The 21380-nt window shown below is 50.0% G+C and overlaps 1 protein-coding gene across 1 annotated transcript in view; it reads left to right on the top strand.

Annotated features, from left to right (window-relative positions):
• LOC140355895 (receptor-type tyrosine-protein phosphatase N2-like) overlaps positions 1-14760 on the top strand; it is a 53962-nt gene extending 39202 nt beyond the window's left edge. The window contains exons 13-23 of the mRNA XM_072440539.1: positions 2170-2382; positions 3206-3406; positions 5600-5747; positions 5992-6065; positions 8233-8310; positions 10305-10424; positions 11126-11292; positions 13765-13818; positions 13898-13962; positions 14364-14437; positions 14541-14760. Coding sequence (XP_072296640.1) covers positions 2170-2382; positions 3206-3406; positions 5600-5747; positions 5992-6065; positions 8233-8310; positions 10305-10424; positions 11126-11292; positions 13765-13818; positions 13898-13962; positions 14364-14437; positions 14541-14612 — 1266 coding nt within the window. The 3' untranslated portion in view covers positions 14613-14760. The remainder of the gene's footprint in view (positions 1-2169; positions 2383-3205; positions 3407-5599; positions 5748-5991; positions 6066-8232; positions 8311-10304; positions 10425-11125; positions 11293-13764; positions 13819-13897; positions 13963-14363; positions 14438-14540) is intronic.
• The last annotated feature ends 6620 nt before the right edge of the window (positions 14761-21380 follow it).

Below are 21380 nucleotides of genomic sequence, written 5' to 3'. Positions count from 1 at the left end.
GGCGCTCTTTCTCTCACAGACACAGGGGGCGCTCTTCCTCTCACACACAGGGGGCGCTCTTCCTCTCATAGACACAGGGGGCGCTCTTCCTCTCACACACACAGGGGGCGCTCTTCCTCTCACAGACACAGGGGGCGCTCTTCCTCTCACACACAGGGGGCGCTCTTCCTCTCACACACACAGGGGGCGCTCTTTCTCTCACAGACACAGGGGGCGCTCTTCCTCTCACACACAGGGGGCGCTCTTCCTCTCACACACACAGGGGGCGCTCTTCCTCTCATAGACACAGGGGGCGCTCTTCCTCTCACAGACACAGGGGGCGCTCTTCCTCTCACAGACACAGGGGGCGCTCTTCCTCTCACACACACAGGGGGCGCTCTTCCTCTTACACACACAGGGGGCGCTCTTCCTCTCTCACACACAGGGGGCGCTCTTCCTCTCACAGACACAGGGGGCGCTCTTTCTCTCACAGACACAGGGGGCGCTCTTCCTCTCACACACAGGGGGCGCTCTTCCTCTCACAGACACAGGGGGCGCTCTTCCTCTCATAGACACAGGGGGCGCTCTTCCTCTCACACACACAGGGGGCGCTCTTCCTCTCACAGACACAGGGGGCGCTCTTCCTCTCACAGACACAGGGGGCGCTCTTCCTCACACAGACACAGGGGGCGCTCTTCATCAAACAGACACAGGGGGCGCTCTTCCTCTCACACACACAGGGGGCGCTCTTCCTCTCACACACACAGGGGGCGCTCTTCCTCTCTCACACACAGGGGGCGCTCTTCCTCTCTCACACACAGGGGGCGCTCTTCCTCTCACAGACACAGGGGGCGCTCTTCCTCTCACAGACACAGGGGGCGCTCTTCCTCTCACACACACAGGGGGCGCTCTTCCTCTCTCACACACAGGGGGCGCTCTTCCTCTCACACACACAGGGGGCGCTCTTCCTCACAGACACAGGGGGCGCTCTTCCTCACAGACACAGGGGGCGCTCTTCCTCACAGACACAGGGGGCGCTCTTCCTCACAGACACAGGGGGCGCTCTTCCTCTCACACACACAGGGGGCGCTCTTCCTCTCATAGACACAGGGGGCGCTCTTCCTCACAGACACAGGGGGCGCTCTTCCTCACAGACACAGGGGGCGCTCTTCCTCACAGACACAGGGGGCGCTCTTCCTCACAGACACAGGGGGCGCTCTTCCTCTCACACACACAGGGGGCGCTCTTCCTCTCACACACACAGGGGGCGCTCTTCCTCTCACAGACACAGGGGGCGCTCTTCCTCTCACAGACACAGGGGGCGCTCTTCATCAAACAGACACAGGGGGCGCTCTTCCTCTCACACACACAGGGGGCGCTCTTCCTCTCACACACACAGGGGGCGCTCTTCCTCTCTCACACACAGGGGGCGCTCTTCCTCTCACAGACACAGGGGGCGCTCTTCCTCTCACACACACAGGGGGCGCTCTTCCTCTCACACACACAGGGGGCGCTCTTCCTCTCTCACACACAGGGGGCGCTCTTCCTCTCACACACACAGGGGGCGCTCTTCCTCTCACACACACAGGGGGCGCTCTTCCTCTCACACACACAGGGGGCGCTCTTCCTCTCTCACACACAGGGGGCGCTCTTCCTCTCTCACACACAGGGGGCGCGCTTCCTCTCTCACACACAGGGGGCGCTCTTCCTCTCACACACATAGGGGGCGCTCTTCCTCTCACACACACAGGGGGCGCTCTTCCTCTCTCACACACAGGGGGCGCTCTTCCTCTCACACACAGGGGGCGCTCTTCCTCTCTCACACACAGGGGGCGCTCTTCCTCTCACACACACAGGGGGCGCTCTTCCTCACAGACACAGGGGGCGCTCTTCCTCACAGACACAGGGGGCGCTCTTCCTCTCTCACACACAGGGGGCGCTCTTCCTCACAGACACAGGGGGCGCTCTTCCTCACAGACACAGGGGGCGCTCTTCCTCTCACACACACAGGGGGCGCTCTTCTTCTTAGGAGGAGCTAGGTGGATGTAGGAGGATGTAGGAGGAGCTAGGTACACCTCTCCAGGTATAAATCTCTGCCCTCTCCAGGTGTAAATCTCCGCCCTCTCCAGGTGTAAATCTCCGCCCTCTCCAGGTGTAAATCTCCTCCCCTTTCTCCTCCGTGTGCCGCAGGAGACCCAGATAAACCAGATCCCGACCAAGTACAGCCAGGCTGAGTCCACCAAGTTCCTGGTGCTGACCGTGGTGTCCATCCTGTGCATCGTGGCCGTTCTCCTGGGCTCCACCGTCATCTACTGCCTGAGGAACCGCTCCCACCACAAGCTCAAGGAGAAGCTCAGCAACCTGGGCCAGGAGAGCAGCGCTGACCCCACCTCCGCCTACCAGGTAACGCTCCCTCCACCTCGCTCCACCTCGCTCCACCTACATCCACCTGCCAGGTAACGCTCCCTCCACCTCGCTCCACCTACATCCACCTACATCCACCTGCCAGGTAACGCTCCCTCCATCTTGCTCCACCTACATCCACCTACATCCACCTGCCAGGTAACGCTCCCTCCATCTTGCTCCACCTACATCCACCTACATCCACCTGCCAGGTAACGCTCCCTCCATCTTGCTCCACCTACATCCACCTACATCCACCTGCCAGGTAACGCTCCCTCCACCTCGCTCCACCTACATCCACCTGCCAGGTAACGCTCCCTCCACCTCGCTCCACCTACATCCACCTACATCCACCTGCCAGGTAACGCTCCCTCCATCTAGCTCCACCTACATCTGTCTAGCTCCTCCTACATCCACCTAGCTCCACCTACATCCTCCTACATCCACCTAGCTCCTCCCACATCCTCCTAGCTCCTCCTACATCCAGCTCTGATGTCAGTTAATCACTGAACACTGAAGGATTTTAGACATCTATATCAGTCAAATGATGATTCAAAGTTATAATTGACAGTAAAGACATGTGTCGCCCCCTGTCTCGCCCCTGTCTCGCCCCTGTCTCGCCCCTGTGTCGCCCCTGTGTCGCCCCTGTGTCGCCCCCTGTCTCGCCCCTGTCTCGCCCCTGTGTCGCCCCTGTCTCGCCCCCTGTCTCGCCCCGTCTCGCCCCCGTCTCGCCCCCTGTCTCGCCCCCTGTCTCACCCCGTCTCGCCCCCCGTCTCGCCCCCTGTCTCGCCCCCTGTCTCGCCCCCTGTCTCGCCCCCTGCAGGAGCTGTGTCGTCAGCGCATGACGGTCAAACCCTCGTCCGAGCGCTCGGAGCCGCTGTCGTCCCGGATCAACAGCGTCACGTCTCAGTTCAGCGATGGGGCGGCGGCGGCGTTGAGTCCGTCCAGTCGAGCCAGTCTGTCGTCCTGGAGCGAAGAACCGGCCGCGTCCAGCCTGGACATCTCCACCGGTCACATGATCCTGGTAAGGCCCACTTAACATGACATGATCCTGGTACGGCCCACTTAACATGACATGATCCTGGTACGGCCCACTTAACATGACATGATCCTGGTACGGCCCACTTACCATCACATGATCCTGGTATGGCCCACTTACCATCACATGATCCTGGTACGGCCCACTTAACATCACATGATCCTGGTACGGCCCACTTAACATCACATGATCCTGGTACGGCCCACTTAACATCACATGATCCTGGTACGGCCCACTTAACATCACATGATCCTGGTACGGCCCACTTAACATGACATGATCCTGGTACGGCCCACTTAACATCACATGATCCTGGTACGGCCCGCTTAACATCACATGATCCTGGTACGGCCCACTTAACATCACACATGATCCTGGTACGGCCCACTTAACATGACATGATCCTGGTACAGCCCACTTAACATGACATGATCCTGGTACGGCCCACTTAACATGACATGATCCTGGTACGGCCCACTTACCATCACATGATCCTGGTACGGCCCACTTAACATGACATGATCCTGGTACGGCCCACTTAACATGACATGATCCTGGTACGGCCCACTTACCATCACATGATCCTGGTACGGCCCACTTACCATCACATGATCCTGGTACGGCCCATTTGACCCCTGCTGGGTGAATGATGACCCCTGCTGGATGAATGATGACTCCTGCTGGATGAACAATGACCCCTGCTGGGTGAATGATGACCCCTGCTGGATGACCTCTGCTGGATGAACAATGACCCCTGCTGGATGAATGATGACCCCTGCTGGATGACCTCTGCTGGAAGAATAATGACCCCTGCTGGATGAAATATGACCCCTGCTTGATGAACGATGACCCCTGCTGGATGAACGATGACCCCTGCTGGATGAACAATGACCCCTGCTGGATGAATGATGACCCCTGCTGGATGACCTCTACTGGATGAATAATGACCCCTGCTGGATGAACAATGACCCTGGCTCTAGATAAAAGCTCCAAACCTGGTGTAGTTCTCCGTGTCCCAGTTCTCGCTCTATATTTGTTCCTTTTGTTCCGATGCGCCATGTTCCACCCACAGATCCCACAGATCCCACAGATCCCACAGATCCCACAGATCCCACAGATCCCACAGATCCCACAGCCTCACGAGCTGAAACTGAGCCAGGAGCAAGAAGGAACATGGACTTTGGGATCCTGGTCCAGGTTTGGGGATCCTGGTCCAGGTTTGGGGATCCTGGTCCAGGTTTGGGGATCCTGGTCCAGGTTTGGGGATCCTGGTCCAGGTTTGGGGATCCTGGTCCAGGTTTGGGGATCCTGGTCCAGGTTTGGGGATCCTGGTCCAGGTTTGGGGATCCTGGTCCAGGTGCAGGTCTAAGAGGATTAGAGCACTCAGGTTAATAAAGGCTCAGATGTTTCAGAGATAGAGACGTTTATCCAGATCAGACCAGCTCCTGAGTCTCAGCTGGGACTGGACTTAGACTGGACCGAGCCAGGACCTGGTCCTGGTCTGGATCTAACTGGAGGATTGTCCTTCAGAAAGACCAAAGGGAAACCAAACCTGTCCAAAGTAATACAGAAGAGTCTCACTTTACCACCCTGGAAATGACCAAACCCAGTCAAAAACTGCAGCGCTGGTCGCACATTTACAAACCCATTATTACACCATTACAACACCATCATTACACCGCTATAACACCATTATAACACTGTTATAACCCCATTATAACACCGCCATTGTAACACCATTATAACACAATTACAAACCCATTATTACACCCCTTTAACGCCATTATAACCCCATTGTAACACCGTTGCAACTCAATTATAACTCAATTATAACTCTGTTAAAACAATGTTATAACACACACCATTATAGCACAATTACCTCACAATTACCTCACAATTACAACACCATTACACCACCATTCTAACACTATTATAACACCATTATAACACCATTATTGTGTGATAAAGTTTGACGTTGTGTGGAGCTGTCCGTGGTACTGAAACTGTTCTGAAGTGTTTGTATTTAGATGTTTTTCTCATTAGATAGTCTCCATATGTCATGTATTTGCCTGGAATGTTCCAAACCTTTTCAATTCAACTTTATTTAATGACCAGTGTTTTTATTGCTCAGAAATACTTTAAAAAGTGATGAGTCAACCCCACCTCATGTGTGCTCAGGCGTACATGGAGGACCACCTGAAGAACAAGGACCGTCTGCGGCAGGAGTGGGAGGCTCTGTGCGCGTACCAGGCTGAACCCAACAGCGCCACCATCGGGCTGAAGGACGGAAACGCCAAGAAGAACCGCTCGGCTGCCGTAGTGGCGTGTAAGTCCCGCCCTCTTAAGGGACACTGTTGTTGCATTTACAGTTTATCGATGTTTGAGAGGGATTTTTATAAATATGTGACTGACGGTGTGTGTAACTGATGAAAATGAGATTCTTTTTGACATTTTGCTTTAAACGCTGCTCTGTCCTTTTGGTGTAATAGTTCTGGAACATTCTGTCTGAATTTGGACAAACGTCGTCAGTCTTAAAACTCGACTTTGACTTGAACCTTTTCGATTTTCAGTCGATCACTCCAGAATCACACTGAAAGTGGAGAACAGCCAGGCCAACTCGGACTACATCAACGCCAGCCCCATCGTGAGTGTAGACCTGGTTCAGACCTGCTTTAATCCTGGTTTAGTCCTGCTTTAGTCCTGGTTTAGACCTGGTTTAGACCTGGTTCAGACCTGCTTTAGTCCTGCTTTAGTCCTGCTTTAGTCCTGCTTTAGTCCTGCTTTAGTCCTGCTTTAGTCCTGCTTTAGTCCTGGTTTAGTCCTGGTTTAGTCCTGGTTTAGACCTGCTTTAGTCCTGCTTTAGTCCTGCTTTAGTCCTGCTTTAGTCCTGCTTTAGACCTGCTTTAGTCCTGCTTTAGTCCTGCTTTAGTCCTGGTTTAGTCCTGCTTTAGTCCTGGTTTAGTCCTGCTTTAGACCTGCTTTAGTCCTGCTTTAGTCCTGCTTTAGACCTGCTTTAGTCCTGCTTTAGTCCTGCTTTAGTCCTGGTTTAGTCCTGCTTTAGTCCTGGTTTAGTCCTGCTTTAGACCTGCTTTAGTCCTGCTTTAGTCCTGCTTTAGACCTGCTTTAGTCCTGCTTTAGTCCTGCTTTAGTCCTGGTTTAGTCCTGCTTTAGTCCTGGTTTAGTCCTGCTTTAGTCCTGCTTTAGTCCTGCTTTAGTCCTGCTTTAGTCCTGGTTTAGTCCTGGTTTAGTCCTGCTTTAGTCCTGGTTTAGTCCTGGTTTAGACCTGCTTTAGTCCTGCTTTAGTCCTGCTTTAGTCCTGCTTTAGTCCTGCTTTAGACCTGCTTTAGTCCTGCTTTAGTCCTGCTTTAGTCCTGGTTTAGTCCTGCTTTAGTCCTGGTTTAGTCCTGCTTTAGACCTGCTTTAGTCCTGCTTTAGTCCTGCTTTAGACCTGCTTTAGTCCTGGTTTAGTCCTGCTTTAGTCCTGCTTTAGTCCTGGTTTAGTCCTGCTTTAGTCCTGCTTTAGACCTGCTTTAGTCCTGCTTTAGTCCTGCTTTAGTCCTGCTTTAGACCTGCTTTAGTCCTGCTTTAGTCCTGCTTTAGTCCTGCTTTAGTCCTGGTTTAGACCTGGTTTAGTCCTGCTTTAGTCCTGCTTTAGTCCTGCTTTAGACCTGCTTTAGTCCTGCTTTAGTCCTGCTTTAGTCCTGCTTTAGTCCTGGTTTAGACCTGGTTTAGTCCTGCTTTAGTCCTGCTTTAGTCCTGCTTTAGTCCTGCTTTAGTCCTGGTTTAGACCTGGTTTAGTCCTGCTTTAGTCCTGCTTTAGTCCTGCTTTAGTCCTGCTTTAGACCTGGTTTAGTCCTGCTTCAGTCCTGCTTTAGTCCTGGTTTAGTCCTGCTTTAGACCTGCTTTAGTCCTGCTTTAGTCCTGCTTTAGACCTGCTTTAGTCCTGGTTTAGTCCTGCTTTAGTCCTGCTTTAGTCCTGCTTTAGTCCTGCTTTAGTCCTGCTTTAGACCTGCTTTAGTCCTGCTTTAGTCCTGCTTTAGTCCTGCTTTAGACCTGCTTTAGTCCTGCTTTAGTCCTGCTTTAGTCCTGCTTTAGTCCTGGTTTAGACCTGGTTTAGTCCTGGTTTAGTCCTGCTTTAGTCCTGCTTTAGTCCTGCTTTAGTCCTGGTTTAGACCTGGTTTAGTCCTGCTTTAGTCCTGCTTTAGTCCTGCTTTAGTCCTGGTTTAGACCTGGTTTAGTCCTGCTTTAGTCCTGCTTTAGTCCTGCTTTAGTCCTGCTTTAGTCCTGCTTTAGACCTGGTTTAGTCCTGCTTTAGTCCTGCTTTAGTCCTGGTTTAGTCCTGCTTTAGACCTGCTTTAGTCCTGCTTTAGTCCTGCTTTAGACCTGCTTTAGTCCTGGTTTAGTCCTGCTTTAGTCCTGCTTTAGTCCTGCTTTAGTCCTGCTTTAGTCCTGCTTTAGTCCTGCTTTAGTCCTGCTTTAGTCCTGCTTTAGTCCTGCTTACATTTGCATGTTAAAGAGGTTCTGTCCTTCACTGCAGTCGCCCACTCAGCTTTTAAAAAACTGTGCCTCTGAGTGAGCAGCAAATGTGCCCGAGTTGTGCCCGAGTTGTGCCCGAGTTGTGCCCGAGTTGTGCCCGAGTTGTGCCCGAGTTGTGCCCGAGTTGTGCCCGAGTTGTGCCCGAGTTGTGCCCGAGTTGTGCCCGAGTTGTGCCCGAGTTGTGCCCCTGTGCTAGTTCCTCTGAAATGTGCTGTCGTCTCTTTATTGTAGAAGACACGCCTCCTCCAGCGTCTGAATTTGACTCTGTGTTTCAGATGGACCACGACCCCCGGAGCCCCGCCTACATCGCCACCCAAGGCCCGCTGCCCGCCACCGTGGCAGACTTCTGGCAGGTACAGACCCGACCAGCCAATCAGAGCGTGAAGAGCTCACCATCCCATAAAGATCAGGCCTTACAGTGGCTCCTCCCACAGAGATGTAAAGTGGCTCCTCCCACAGAGACGTAAAGATCACACGTTACAGTCGCTCCAATCAGTCGATCTCTAATGACTGTGAGCAGACGCGCCTCTCCACAGATCTGACCTGTACCTCTATAACGAACTGAAGATGAAATTCCCAGGATGTTCCAGTTCACAAAGTCACAAACCGCTCCAGCTCCTCCCCGAACCTCCAGCGGTGCGGGGACCGGACCAATCGCGGTGCGGCATTGTGGTTTGGGGCGGAGCCAAAAGCAAACTCTAATGCAGGTGGAAGCTCGTCTTCTTTTCTCTCAACCGGATTTAACGAGACCTGGACTTTTATCGGCCCATTTTTTCCTTTTAGCGTCGCAGGAAAGTTACACAGTGAAGCTTTTAACGGCCCACTGGCTCCTCCTCCTGCGGCTCCTGCTGCTCCTCCTGCTGCTCCTGCTCCTCCCGCTCCTCCTGCTGCTCCTCCTGCTGCTCCTGCTGCTCCTGCCCCTCCTGCGGCTCCTGCTGCTCCTCCCGCTGCTCCTCCTGCTGCTCCTGCTCCTCCCGCTCCTCCTGCTGCTCCTCCTGCTGCTCCTCCCGCTCCTCCTGCTGCTCCCGCTCCTCCTGCTGCTCCCGCTCCTCCTGCTGCTCCTGCTGCTCCTGCTCCTCCTGCGGCTCCTGCTGCTCCTCCCGCTGCTCCTGCTGCTCCTGCTCCTCCCGCTGCTCCTCCCGCTGCTCCTCCCGCTGCTCCTGCTCCTCCTGCTGCTCCTCCCGCTGCTCCTGCTCCTCCTGCTGCTCCTCCCGCTGCTCCTGCTGCTCCTGCTGCTCCTGCTGCTCCTGCTCCTCCCGCTGCTCCTGCTGCTCCCGCTCCTCCTGCTGCTCCTGCTGCTCCTGCTCCTCCTGCTGCTCCCGCTCCTCCTGCTGCTCCTACTGCTCCTGCTGCTCCTCCGTCGACTTTTGTAATGAGGTTAGATTTAGCCGCTGGAGCTGGTCCTGACGGAGCGCGTGGGCGAGCGGACACGTCGAGCACGTTCCTCGTGTGGAAACGCCTGGACCCAAACTTCACTCATTATCTCAGACCAAACGGAGAATAAAAAGTCTCCAAACTTCTTCTGTTTTATAAGAAAACCGTCTGATCATGTGAACGCCAAACAAGAGATCTGGGTCTGTGCGGCGTTGCTAGGGTTACGGTGCCCAGACAACGTTCACTCGAGCTCACAAAACGAATTCAAACAACGCAGCATTACTGTGAAATGAGTTAAATTATGCAATTATCTTAAAGAAATTAGGGAATCAACAACAATAACGGCAATTACGAAATACTTTTTTAAAAACCACAGCGCCACCAGGAGGTAAACCACTGTCACATGATCTGGGACTCGCCTGTTACTCACAAATATGGCACTGGAATCAATGTCGCTGTTTCTGACATTTCCATTGGGCCTCAGAACTCCTGCCATGGACACAATAAATGGAGACTTTGGGAATGTACTTTTTGACGACAGGGGAAAAAAGGTCGTCACAAAGAAATGTATGACACAAACATCACAACGATCAAGGACTGGACTGAGATGGGGACAGACATCAGGCAAATGGAAAAATTGACATTCGAACTTCATTTGGAAATGGATGACTTTGAACCAAATCTGACTATTTTTTTTATTATTAATCTAAATGAGTAATTGATGTCCGTATTCTTATTTTATCATTTGCTCTCTGGTTGTTGCAAATAAAAGGGCAGATATCTCTTTGCAATGAATTAATCTGATTTAAGTGGAAATATAAAGTAATCTAAACTAAAACTGTGAAACCTGGAAAAACGGGCGGAAAACATCAGATTTCTCTTCTTTCTGCTGCGTTAGGTCTTTGTTGCACATTTACACGTTTCACACGGTTCATGTATTTTAACTCACGTCTCTCCGGCCGCTGTGTTTCAGATGGTGTGGGAGAACGGCTGTGTGGTCATCGTCATGTTGACCCCTCTGGTGGAGAGCGGCGTCAAACAGTGCTACCACTACTGGCCCGACGAAGGCTCCAACCTCTACCACATCTATGAGGTAAGAACCTGACCTGTACCACATCTACGAGGTAAGAACCCAACCTCTACCACATCTACGAGGTAAGAACCCGACCTCTACCACATCTACGAGGTAAGAACCCGACCTCTACCACATCTACGAGGTAAGAACCCGACCTCTACCACATCTACGAGGTAAGAACCCGACCTCTACCACATCTACGAGGTAAGAACCCGACCTCTACCACATCTACGAGGTAAGAACCCGACCTCTACCACATCTACGAGGTAAGAACCTGACCTGTACCACATCTACGAGGTAAGAACCCAACTTCTACCACATCTACGAGGTAAGAACCTGACCTCTACCACATCTACGAGGTAAGAACCTGACCTCTACCACATCTACGAGGTAAGAACCCAACCTCTACCACATCTACGAGGTAAGAACCCAACCTCTACCACATCTACGAGGTAAGAACCCAACCTCTACCACATCTACGAGGTAAGAACCTAACCTCTTCCACATGACTCTGATCTAGACACTACCTAGTCTATGTAACACCTGCACAGGTTTACAATGCAACACCCTTTGTTGCCATGCAGAGTCCCTTATTGTATTATTCAGTGGTTTCTTCACACTCTTGTTAATGGTCTTCCTCAGTAGCCACAGCTGCCCTGGGTCTGTTTGAAGAGGACATTCAGTCTGTGCTCAGTGTTGTGCTTGTTTCTGCTCCTCAGGTGAACCTCGTGTCTGAACACATCTGGTGCGATGACTTCCTGGTGCGGAGCTTCTACCTGAAGAACATGCAGACCAACGAGACCCGCACTGTGACGCAGTTCCACTTCCTGACCTGGCTGAGCTCCGGAGCGCCGGACAACAGCCGCACGCTGCTGGACTTCCGCAGGTGAACACTCTGTGGTTTAGACGTTTGTGTGACTGAAGGACATGAGACACTCAGGACACGAGACACTGAAGGACACGAGAGAACGTAACTCAGCTCGACGTCTGTGACACAGCAGCGGCGTGAGATCTTTATTTGATCATTAGCAAAGCCATCTGAGCTCTAAAATAATCAGAGTGGGAACTGAGAAGCACAAAAACTGTTCCTCTTATTGTTGCTCTGACGTGAAGACGTTTTGCCACGAGCCCAGAGCGTAACATCGGGACACGAGATCAGGCTGAGGGTGGGGGAGCAGGGTGAGGGTGGGGGAGCAGGGTGAGGGAGCAGGGTGAGGGTGGGGGAGCAGGGTGAGGGTGGGGGAGCAGGGTGAGGGAGCAGGGTGAGGGTGGGGGAGCAGGGTGAGGGTGGGGGAGCAGGGTGAGGGAGCAGGGTGAGGGTGGGGGAGCAGGCTGAGGGTGGGGGAGCAGGCTGAGGGTGGGGGAGCAGGGTGAGGCTGAGGGTGGGGGAGCAGGGTGAGGGTGGGGGTGGGGGAGCAGGGTGAGGCTGAGGGTGGGGGAGCAGGGTGAGGGTGGGGGAGCAGGGTGAGGGTGGGGGAGCAGGGTGAGGGTGGGGGTGGGGGAGCAGGGTGAGGCTGAGGGTGGGGGAGCAGGCTGAGGGTGGGGGAACAGGCTGAGGGTGGGGGAGCAGGCTGAGGGTGGGGGAGCAGGGTGAGGCTGAGGGTGGGGGAGCAGGGTGAGGGTGGGGGTGGGGGAGCAGGGTGAGGCTGAGGGTGGGGGAGCAGGGTGAGGGTGGGGGAGCAGGGTGAGGGTGGGGGAGCAGGGTGAGGGTGGGGGAGCAGGGTGAGGGTGAGGGTGGGGGAGCAGGGTGAGGGTGGGGGAGCAGGCTGAGGAGAATATAAGATAATTATGTTTATTTATTATTGTTTTTAGACACAATAAAAATGTATGGGGGGCGTCGCCCCAGCACCCTTAATGGACCTGCCACTGCTGTTAGTTTGTTGTAAAACTAATTATTATTGTTGTAGTCGACTTGTCACATAATAGTTTATTTTGCACCTGTCTCTACCCCACCCCTTTTACCTGTCTCTTTCCCGTCCTGTTCACCTGTCTGCCCCGCCTGTTTTATCTGTCTCTCCCCCACCCGTTCACCTGTCTCCCGCCCGTTTAACCCCTCTACCCTGCCCCTTTTCCCTTTCTGCCCCGCCCGTTTTACCAGCTAACTAGCGGTTTCCAGTGTCATTTTTGTGATGTTGCAGCTAGTAATATGAGCCCAGTTGCATAGTCACAAAAGTGATCATTGGAGACTGTGACTCTGCAACCACAGACCCGCCCCTTTTACCCTCTAACCCCACCCACCTTTGCCCTTACCCCCACCCATTTACACACCTGTACCCACGTCTACCCAGTAAGACCCGCCCTCTGCTTTCTCATTGGTTCCCTGGCTTCTCCGTGCCTCTGCGTTCACACAAAACCAGGACTAGAACAGGACCAAACCAAGTCTAAACCTGTCCCAAAACCAGGTCTAAACCAGGTCTCAGGTCTGTGTGTGTCTGCTCCTAGAGTCAGAGCGCGTCTCTGTTTCTTTCTCTCTCCATCACGCACCGTCTGCTGCTGTTGCCACGGTAACCTCTCCTCCACCTGACTCCAGCGTTCCCTCGCTCAGAGCCTGAACTCAACTCTGCCGACGGCAACGATGACACAGCGATCATTTTCACAAACAACTGAACCCTCAAACATCTGCCCATCTCAGACCTGGTTTAGGCCTGGTTTAGACCTGGTTCAGACCTGGTTCAGACCTGGTTCAGACCTGGTTCAGACCTGGTTCAGACCTGGTTTAGACCTGGTTTAGACCTGGTTTAGACCTGGTTTAGACCTGGTTTAGTCCTGGTTTAGACCTGGTTTAGTCCTGGTTTAGACCTGGTTTAGACCTGGTTTAGTCCTGGTTTAGTCCTGGTTTAGTCCTGGTTTAGACCTGGTTTAGTCCTGGTTTAGACCTGGTTTAGTCCTGGTTTAGACCTGGTTTAGACCTGGTTTAGACCTGGTTTAGACCTGGTTTAGTCCTGGTTTAGTCCTGGTTTAGACCTGGTTTAGTCCTGGTTTAGTCCTGGTTTAGACCTGGTTTAGACCTGGTTTAGTCCTGGTTTAGTCCTGGTTTAGACCTGGTTTAGTCCTGGTTTAGTCCTGGTTTAGACCTGGTTTAGCCCTGGTTTAGTCCTGGTTTAGACCTGGTTTAGTCCTGGTTTAGTCCTGGTTTAGACCTGGTTTAGACCTGGTTTAGTCCTGGTTTAGACCTGGTTTAGACCTGGTTTAGACCTGGTTTAGTCCTGGTTTAGTCCTGGTTTAGACCTGGTTTAGACCCGCTCTGGTGGAGCGGTCAGATCCACAGGTTGGCGGTGCGATTGCAGTTGCCTCATGTGAATACTGCCGTTGTGTCCTGGGGCAAGACACTCACCCGACTCGTGTTGTTGTTTTCCAGGAAAGTGAACAAGTGTTACCGCGGCCGCTCGTGCCCGGTCATCGTCCACTGCAGGCGAGTACCATACGCCGCGCTGACCGCTCAGTCCAGAGACGTTTGAGTCTGAATCTAACGCCGGGGTTTTCTGTTTCAGTGACGGAGCCGGACGAACCGGCACCTACGTCCTGATCGACATGGTCCTCAACAAGATGGCCAAAGGTGGGCGGGGCTTCACGTCACAGCCGGTCATCGGTCACTACATAGTTACAGTCGGTCACTACATAGTTACAGCCGGTCATTACATAGTTACAGTCGGTCACTACATAGTTACAGTCGGTCATCGGTCATTACATAGTTACAGTCGGTCACTACATAGTTACAGTCGGTCATCGGTCATTACATAGTTACAGTCGGTCACTACATAGTTACAGTCGGTCAGTACATAGTTACAGTCGGTCACTACATAGTTACAGCCGGTCACTACATAGTTACAGTCGGTCATCGGTCACTACATAGTTACAGTCGGTCACTACATAGTTACAGTCGGTCAGTACATAGTTACAGTCGGTCACTACATAGTTACAGTCGGTCATCGGTCACCGTGTTCTCTCTGTGTTCAGGAGCGAAGGAGATCGACATCGCTGCGACGCTGGAGCACCTCAGAGACCAGAGGCCGGCCATGGTCCAGACCAAGGTGGGTTTACGCGCCTGATCCCGGCGGTGGAGTCACAACTAGCCAGTAGACTGTTGTTGTTGTTGTTGTTGTGTTGCTATGTCGACTGTCGTCTCTTTCTCAGGACCAGTTTGAGTTCGCCTTGACGACGGTTGCCGAGGAGGTGAACGCCATCTTGAAAGCCCTGCCGCCATAGGAGGGAGACCCCCGCGCGTGACCTCTGACCGCCACGTGACCTCTGACCCCCGTGGACCCCCGCTGTGTCTCCGGGTCTTTGCCTTGTCCACCATTTTGTGTCGACCTCTCCGGTTTCTCTCGTGCAGTTTCGTTCCCGTTGCGATCACAGAGGATTTAAATGTCACAGTTTCCACTCTTTTCACTCTTATTTTGGCGACGTTACGCTGGACATTTCCTGGACGTTTCCTGGACCTTCAGCGCATCGTCGAGCTGTCGCCAGGCGCTGCAGGTGAAACAGGAAAAATCTTAGCGTGAAACGTCTACAAACACCTTTCGCCCGCAGCGTCTGGCCTCAAACATCCGCACGTCTTTCAGAAGTTCCTCTCTCCGTTGCCCCTGGCGACCGCACAAACACCCGTGAGTTAAAACGACCGGCGTTCACAACAGTCTCGCCGTCTCGATCAGTTTCACCTTCAGCGCACGTCGACTCCGCCCGCCATATCGGACCAATCACGGGGCAGAAAACAAAAATCGACCGCTAATGCTAATGCTAATGCTAGTCCTCCGAGTAGCGATACAACCGATAAATAGCGACGGATCAGGCAGCGCACATTGAGCTGCGGAAGACTTTACAACAGAACAGACTAGAATGAGTGGACGTAGCTAGCCTGTTAGCCTGTTAGCCCGTTAGCCCATACGTTCCAAACAGGAAGTGATCACAGCCGCGTTTCCGCTCTGGCTCCGGTCACGTTCCATTTCACGCCTGCTCCCTATTGGCTCTGTGGTTGCCATGAATCCCACATTAGCCGCACAAACTGCTAGCCGCATGGCATCGCTTAGTTTTTATTCATATCAAACAAAACAGCGGCTCAAAGCGGCTCAGACTGAGATCCACCCACGACGCTCTGGTCATTTTAACTCGTGTTTCCGTGTGTTTTCTGTCGCGCTCTTAAACATCCGTGTTCCTGAACGTCAGGTGTGATGTTTCGCTGTTCTCTTTGAGAAACGCCGTGGTGACTAGCTTAGCGGCTAACTGTCTATTCCAAGGAGGTTTTCTTGTGTCGGTGTCGGTAGCAGTCGTATGTAGCACGCCTGGCTGCGCGGCACAAAATGGCATTCGATATGTACTTTGTGACACGTGTTAGCTCGTTAGCTCGTCGTTAGCGCCGGCGACTTTCAGAGATACTTTTAAATGATTTGTCTGTTTATTCAATTCTTCTGTGTTTTGACATTGACAGTTATTTATATATCATTAATGTGCTGAATATTCAATTTGCATTGGTTTGACGTGTTACTGCATGACCCCGCCCCTTTCTCTCTCTCTCTCTCTCTTTCCCTTTTCTCGTTGTTCACTACACAGTTTTTCCACATGCTAGTGCCACATGCTAGTGCCACATGCTAGTGCCACATGCTAGTGCCACATGCTAGTGCCACATGCTAGTGCCACATGCTAGTGCCACATGCTAGTGCCACATGCTAGTGCTAAATTAAGGGAAATGTGGACAAAAGTTCCCACAAGGCACTTTGAAAAGTCCATTATAGACTATATAGACCCTCTCTCTCTCTCCCCCTCCTCTCTCTCTCTCCCCCTCCTCTCTCTCCCCCTCCTCTCTCTCTCTCTCTCTCTCTCTCCCCCTCCTCTCTCTCTCTCTCTCCCCCTCCTCTCTCTCTCCCCCTCCTCTCTCTCTCCCCCTCCTCTCTCTCTCCCTCTCCCCCTCCTCTCTCTCTCTTCTCTCTCTCTCCTCTCTCTCTCCCTCTCCCCCTCCTCTCTCTCTCTCCCCCTCCTCTCTCTCCCCCTCCTCTCTCTCTCTCTCCTCTCTCTCTCTCTCTCTCTCCTCTCTCTCTCCCTCTCCCCCTCCTCTCTCTCTCTCCCCCTCCTCTCTCCCCCTCCTCTCTCTCTCTCCCCCTCCTCTCTCTCTCCCTCTCCCCCTCCTCTCTCTCTCTCCCCCTCCTCTCTCCCCCTCCTCTCTCTCTCTCCCCCTCCTCTCTCTCCCCCTCCTCTCTCTCTCTCTCCTCTCTCTCTCTCCCCCTCCTCTCTCTCTCCCTCTCCCCCTCCTCTCTCTCTCTTCTCTCTCTCTCCTCTCTCTCTCCCTCTCCCCCTCCTCTCTCTCTCTCCCCCTCCTCTCTCTCCCCCTCCTCTCTCTCTCCCTCTCCCCCTCCTCTCTCTCTCTCCCCCTCCTCTCTCCCCCTCCTCTCTCTCTCTCTCTCTCTCTCTCTCTCTCTCGCTTGTGATGAAATAAAACCAGACGCAGTGAAAAGATGATGTAATTCTGCTGCAAAAACCTCTCGTTTTATCGTTTAATCGTTTTTCCCGGCGACTGTGAAAGAGACGCTCTGACGTGAGTTTAAATGACTGGAATTTACATATTCATAATGATCATTTATTACTTTTGACACACAGTTATAGATGTATTTATTCATCTTACGTGAAGAGAAAAACAATATTGGTTTTAATTAAATATAATATTCCTTAAATGTTTTTCAAAAGTTATTTTCACTGTAAAATGGATTCTATATATTTATTTTTCATGTCGTACGTTTTGCACCATAAAAGTGAAATATATTGAAATCACATTAAACGTTGGGTCTTTTTGGCTGGCGCAGACGTGTCTTTTACAGTGTAACTTGTGTTTTATCTTTTGCTTCGTTAAAGAATCTCATGATTTAAAGATAATTATGTAGAAAACGTGTCTGAAGTGTAAATATTTAAGAGATATTTTGTTCTATTGGTGTAAAACTATGAATAAAACTATTGTTGAAGCAGAAACGTGTCGTCTTCATCTGAACTCAAATACTCAGTTTAGATGTGACATGAACCTCTGACTGCTGGCCTCTGATCTCTGACCTCTGACTGTGACTTTTGCAGAAAGAACTTGTGAATATCAGAGCCAGAGTCGGGTCTGTGGAGAGGCGAGCTCACAGTACGTTTTATGTGATAATAGTTTATATTTGTATTATTATTATTCCTTTTTGGCACATTTTTGACAGCAAAGTGACGTACTGCGGCTGTAACTCCAGCAGATGTTAAAGTTTGTGACGAGCGTCGTTTCATTTGGAGTTTTTCCTGCTCGACTTTAATGAAAATCAATTTTTTTTTAAACAAACGAGTCTAAATCTGAGCATAAAGAGAACTTAGAGAACTTAGAGCTTCAGAAAAGTCTGTCACTCTCCGTCTTCTGAAGAAAAGCACTCATAAAATAGTTGCTTTGTTTGAGAAACAAGTCTTAACTTTTATTTCAAAGTCAAAATGTGTTTTTTGTATCATTAAACATAAGCAGCATATTTGCTCTGATTGGCTGCTGGGGCCTCGGTCTCTGCGCTGTCATTGGCTGCAGCACGAGGCTGTTGCCGGGCAGATGGCGCGTGATGTGAGTGTTGCCAAGCAACAGGTGATGCTTCATATGAACAGAGAGAATAATCCAGAGAAATGAACCAAAACAAAAGTGAGTTTTTTCCCCCACGATAATCTTCAAACTCTGGGAAGAGAGGTGTTATTACATGTTATGAAAGGTTGTGGTGGTGTTATTACATGTTATTAAAGGTTGTGGTGGTGTTATTACATGTTATTAAAGGTTGTGGTGGTGTTATTACATGTTATGAAAGGTTGTGGTGGTGTTATTACATGTTATTAAAGGTTGTGGTGGTGTTATTACATGTTATGAAAGGTTGTGGTGGTGTTATTACACGTTATTAAAGGTTGTGGTGGTGTTATTACACATTATTAAAAGTCGTGGCGGTGTTATTACAAGTTATTAAAGGTTGTGGTGGTGTTATTACACGTTATTTAAGGTCGTGGTGGTGTTATTACACGTTACTAATGGTCGTAGTGGTGTTATTACATTTTATTAAAGGTGGTGGTGGTGTTATTACACGTTATTAAATGTTGTGGTGGTGTTATTACATGTCATTAAAGGTGGTAGTGGTGGTGTTATTACACGTTATTGAAGGTCGTGGTGGTGTTATTACACGTTCTTAAAGGTCATGGTGGTGTTATTACACGTTATTAAAGGTTGTGGTGGTGTTATTACGTGTTATTAAAGGTGGCGGTGGTTTTATTACGTGTTATTAAAGGTCGTGGTGGTGTTATTACTCATTATTAAAGGTGGCGGTAGTGTTATTACACATTATTTAAGGTTGTGGTGGTGTTATTACACATTATTAAAGGTCGTGGCGGTGTTATTACAAGTCATTAAAGGTCGTGGTGGTGTTATTATATCTTATTAAAGGTCGTGGTGGTGTTATTATCTTATTAAAGGTCGTGGTGGTGTTATTACACGTTATTAAAGGTCGTGGCGGTGTTATTACACGTTATTAATGGTCGTGGTGGTGTTATTACGTTTTATTAAAGGTGGCGGTGGTGTTATGTGTTATTAAAGGTGGTGGTGGTGTTATTAAAGGTGGTGGTGGTGTTATTACACGTTATTAAAGGTGGTGGTGGTGTTATTACACGTTATTAAAGGTTGTGGTGGTATTATTACACGTGATTAAAGGTTGTGGCGGTGTTATTACACGTTATTAAATGTTGTGATGGTGTTATTACACGTTATTTATGGTCGTGGTGGCGTTATTACATGAATTAAAGGACGTGGTGGTGTTATTACATATTATTGAAGGTTGTGGTGGTGTTATTACATGTTATTAAAGGTGGTGGTGGTGTTATTACACGTTATTAAAGTTGGCGGTGGTGTTATTACATGTTATGAAAGGTTGTGGTGGTGTTATTACATGTTATTAAAGGTTGTGGTGGTGTTATTACATGTTATGAAAGGTTGTGGTGGTGTTATTACATGTTATTAAAGGTTGTGGTGGTGTTATTACATGTTATGAAAGGTTGTGGTGGTGTTATTACATGTTATGAAAGGTTGTGGTGGTGTTATTACATGTTATGAAAGGTCGTGGTGGTGTTATTACATGTTATGAAAGGTTGTGGTGGTGTTATTACATGTTATGAAAGGTTGTGGTGGTGTTATTACATGTTATTAAAGGTTGTGGTGGTGTTATTACATGTTATGAAAGGTTGTGGTGGTGTTATTACATGTTATGAAAGGTTGTGGTGGTGTTATTACATGTTATGAAAGGTCGTGGTGGTGTTATTACATGTTATGAAAGGTCGTGGTGGTGTTATTACATGTTATGAAAGGTCGTGGTGGTGTTATTACATTTTATGAAAGGTTGTGGTGGTGTTATTACATGTTATGAAAGGTTGTGGTGGTGTTATTACATGTTATTAAAGGTTGTGGTGGTGTTATTACATGTTATTAAAGGTTGTGGTGGTGTTATTACATGTTATTAAAGGTTGTGGTGGTGTTATTACATAATATGAAAGATTGTGGTGGTGTTATTACACGTTATTAAAGGTTGTGGTGGTGGTGTTATTACATGTTATTAAAGGTTGTGGTGGTGGTGTTATTACATGTTATGAAAGGTTGTGGTGGTGTTATTACATGTTATGAAAGGTCGTGGTGGTGTTATTACATGTTATGAAAGGTTGTGGTGGTGTTATTACATTTTATGAAAGGTTGTGGTGGTGTTATTACATGTTATGAAAGGTTGTGGTGGTGTTATTACATGTTATGAAAGGTTGTGGTGGTGTTATTACATGTTATTAAAGGTTGTGGTGGTGTTATTACATGTTATTAAAGGTTGTGGTGGTGTTATTACATAATATGAAAGATTGTGGTGGTGTTATTACACGTTATTAAAGGTTGTGGTGGTGGTGTTATTACATGTTATTAAAGGTGGTGGTGGTGTTATTACACGTTATTAAAGGTCGTGGTGGTGTTATTACGTGTTATTAAAGGTGGCGGTGGTGTTATGTGTTATTAAAGGTCGTGGTGGTGTTATTACACGTTGTTAAAGGTCGTGGTGGTGTTATTACATGTTATTAAAGGTTGTGGTGGTGTTATTACGTGTTATTAAAGGTGGCGGTGGTGTTATTACACGATATTAAAGGTCGTGGTGGTGTTAGGGATGTGTCCCACTACGAGGGACCGGATCTGGACTTGTAAAAACGTTTCGGTTCAGGTCCAAAAAAAACGAAACCCGGTGATTCGGTTCTGGACTCATTAAAAATCGACCACTCACATTCTATATCCTTTACGTCTTCCCCGCGGCAGAAGTTGAAGCCGGCGCAATGAGTTTAAAGACGCGAGAGACGGAACCTTCGAGAAGATCGCTGGCTTCATTGAATCGTCTTAAGCCGCCGCTTGTGCCGCTTGTGCCGCTTGTGCCGCTCCGTGAGTTAGTTTGACGCTTGTTAAAGGAGCCGGTTGTGCTTTGGTTTGGGTGTAAATATTGTAATTTCTCGCTCAGGTCAGTGATGCTGGTTTAGTGTCACAAGTTGTCACTTTATTTCTTGAACAGAGTTGGTTACTGTTGGCCGTAACCATGGTGATGGAACAGGAACATCAAAAACTACCTGGTCTCCTGAGCCGCTCTTAGCTCCGCCCCAGAGACCACACGCACGCGCACTAGAGATGCTACAATATGAATAAAATAACTGTGTTATGATGTAGCATTTATTTCGGTGGGTTAATGTGCAATATACATATTTATATGTAACCCACGTACTTTTATTGCAAATAGGAAAAAAAACTACAACTCCCAATACTTCTTGTCACGTGGTTTACGTATGTTACGCGTCACGCACGCACTGCGTCACTTTAGCCAATCACACGCTTGCCGGTTCAATATCAGCTTCCTGTGTGCCTCTCCGGGCACGGGGTCGGGAGAGGCGACAGGACGGCTGAACCAGGTACGCTTTGCAACAAACATCCGCTTTTTAATC

This window comes from Eucyclogobius newberryi, unplaced genomic scaffold (assembly GCF_026437365.1).
Source record: "Eucyclogobius newberryi isolate DKJ021-1_F unplaced genomic scaffold, fEucNew1.0.hap1 SCAF_12, whole genome shotgun sequence".
Lineage (NCBI taxonomy): Eukaryota > Metazoa > Chordata > Actinopteri > Gobiiformes > Gobiidae > Eucyclogobius > Eucyclogobius newberryi.
This window is presented reverse-complemented; position numbering and strand designations above follow the sequence as displayed.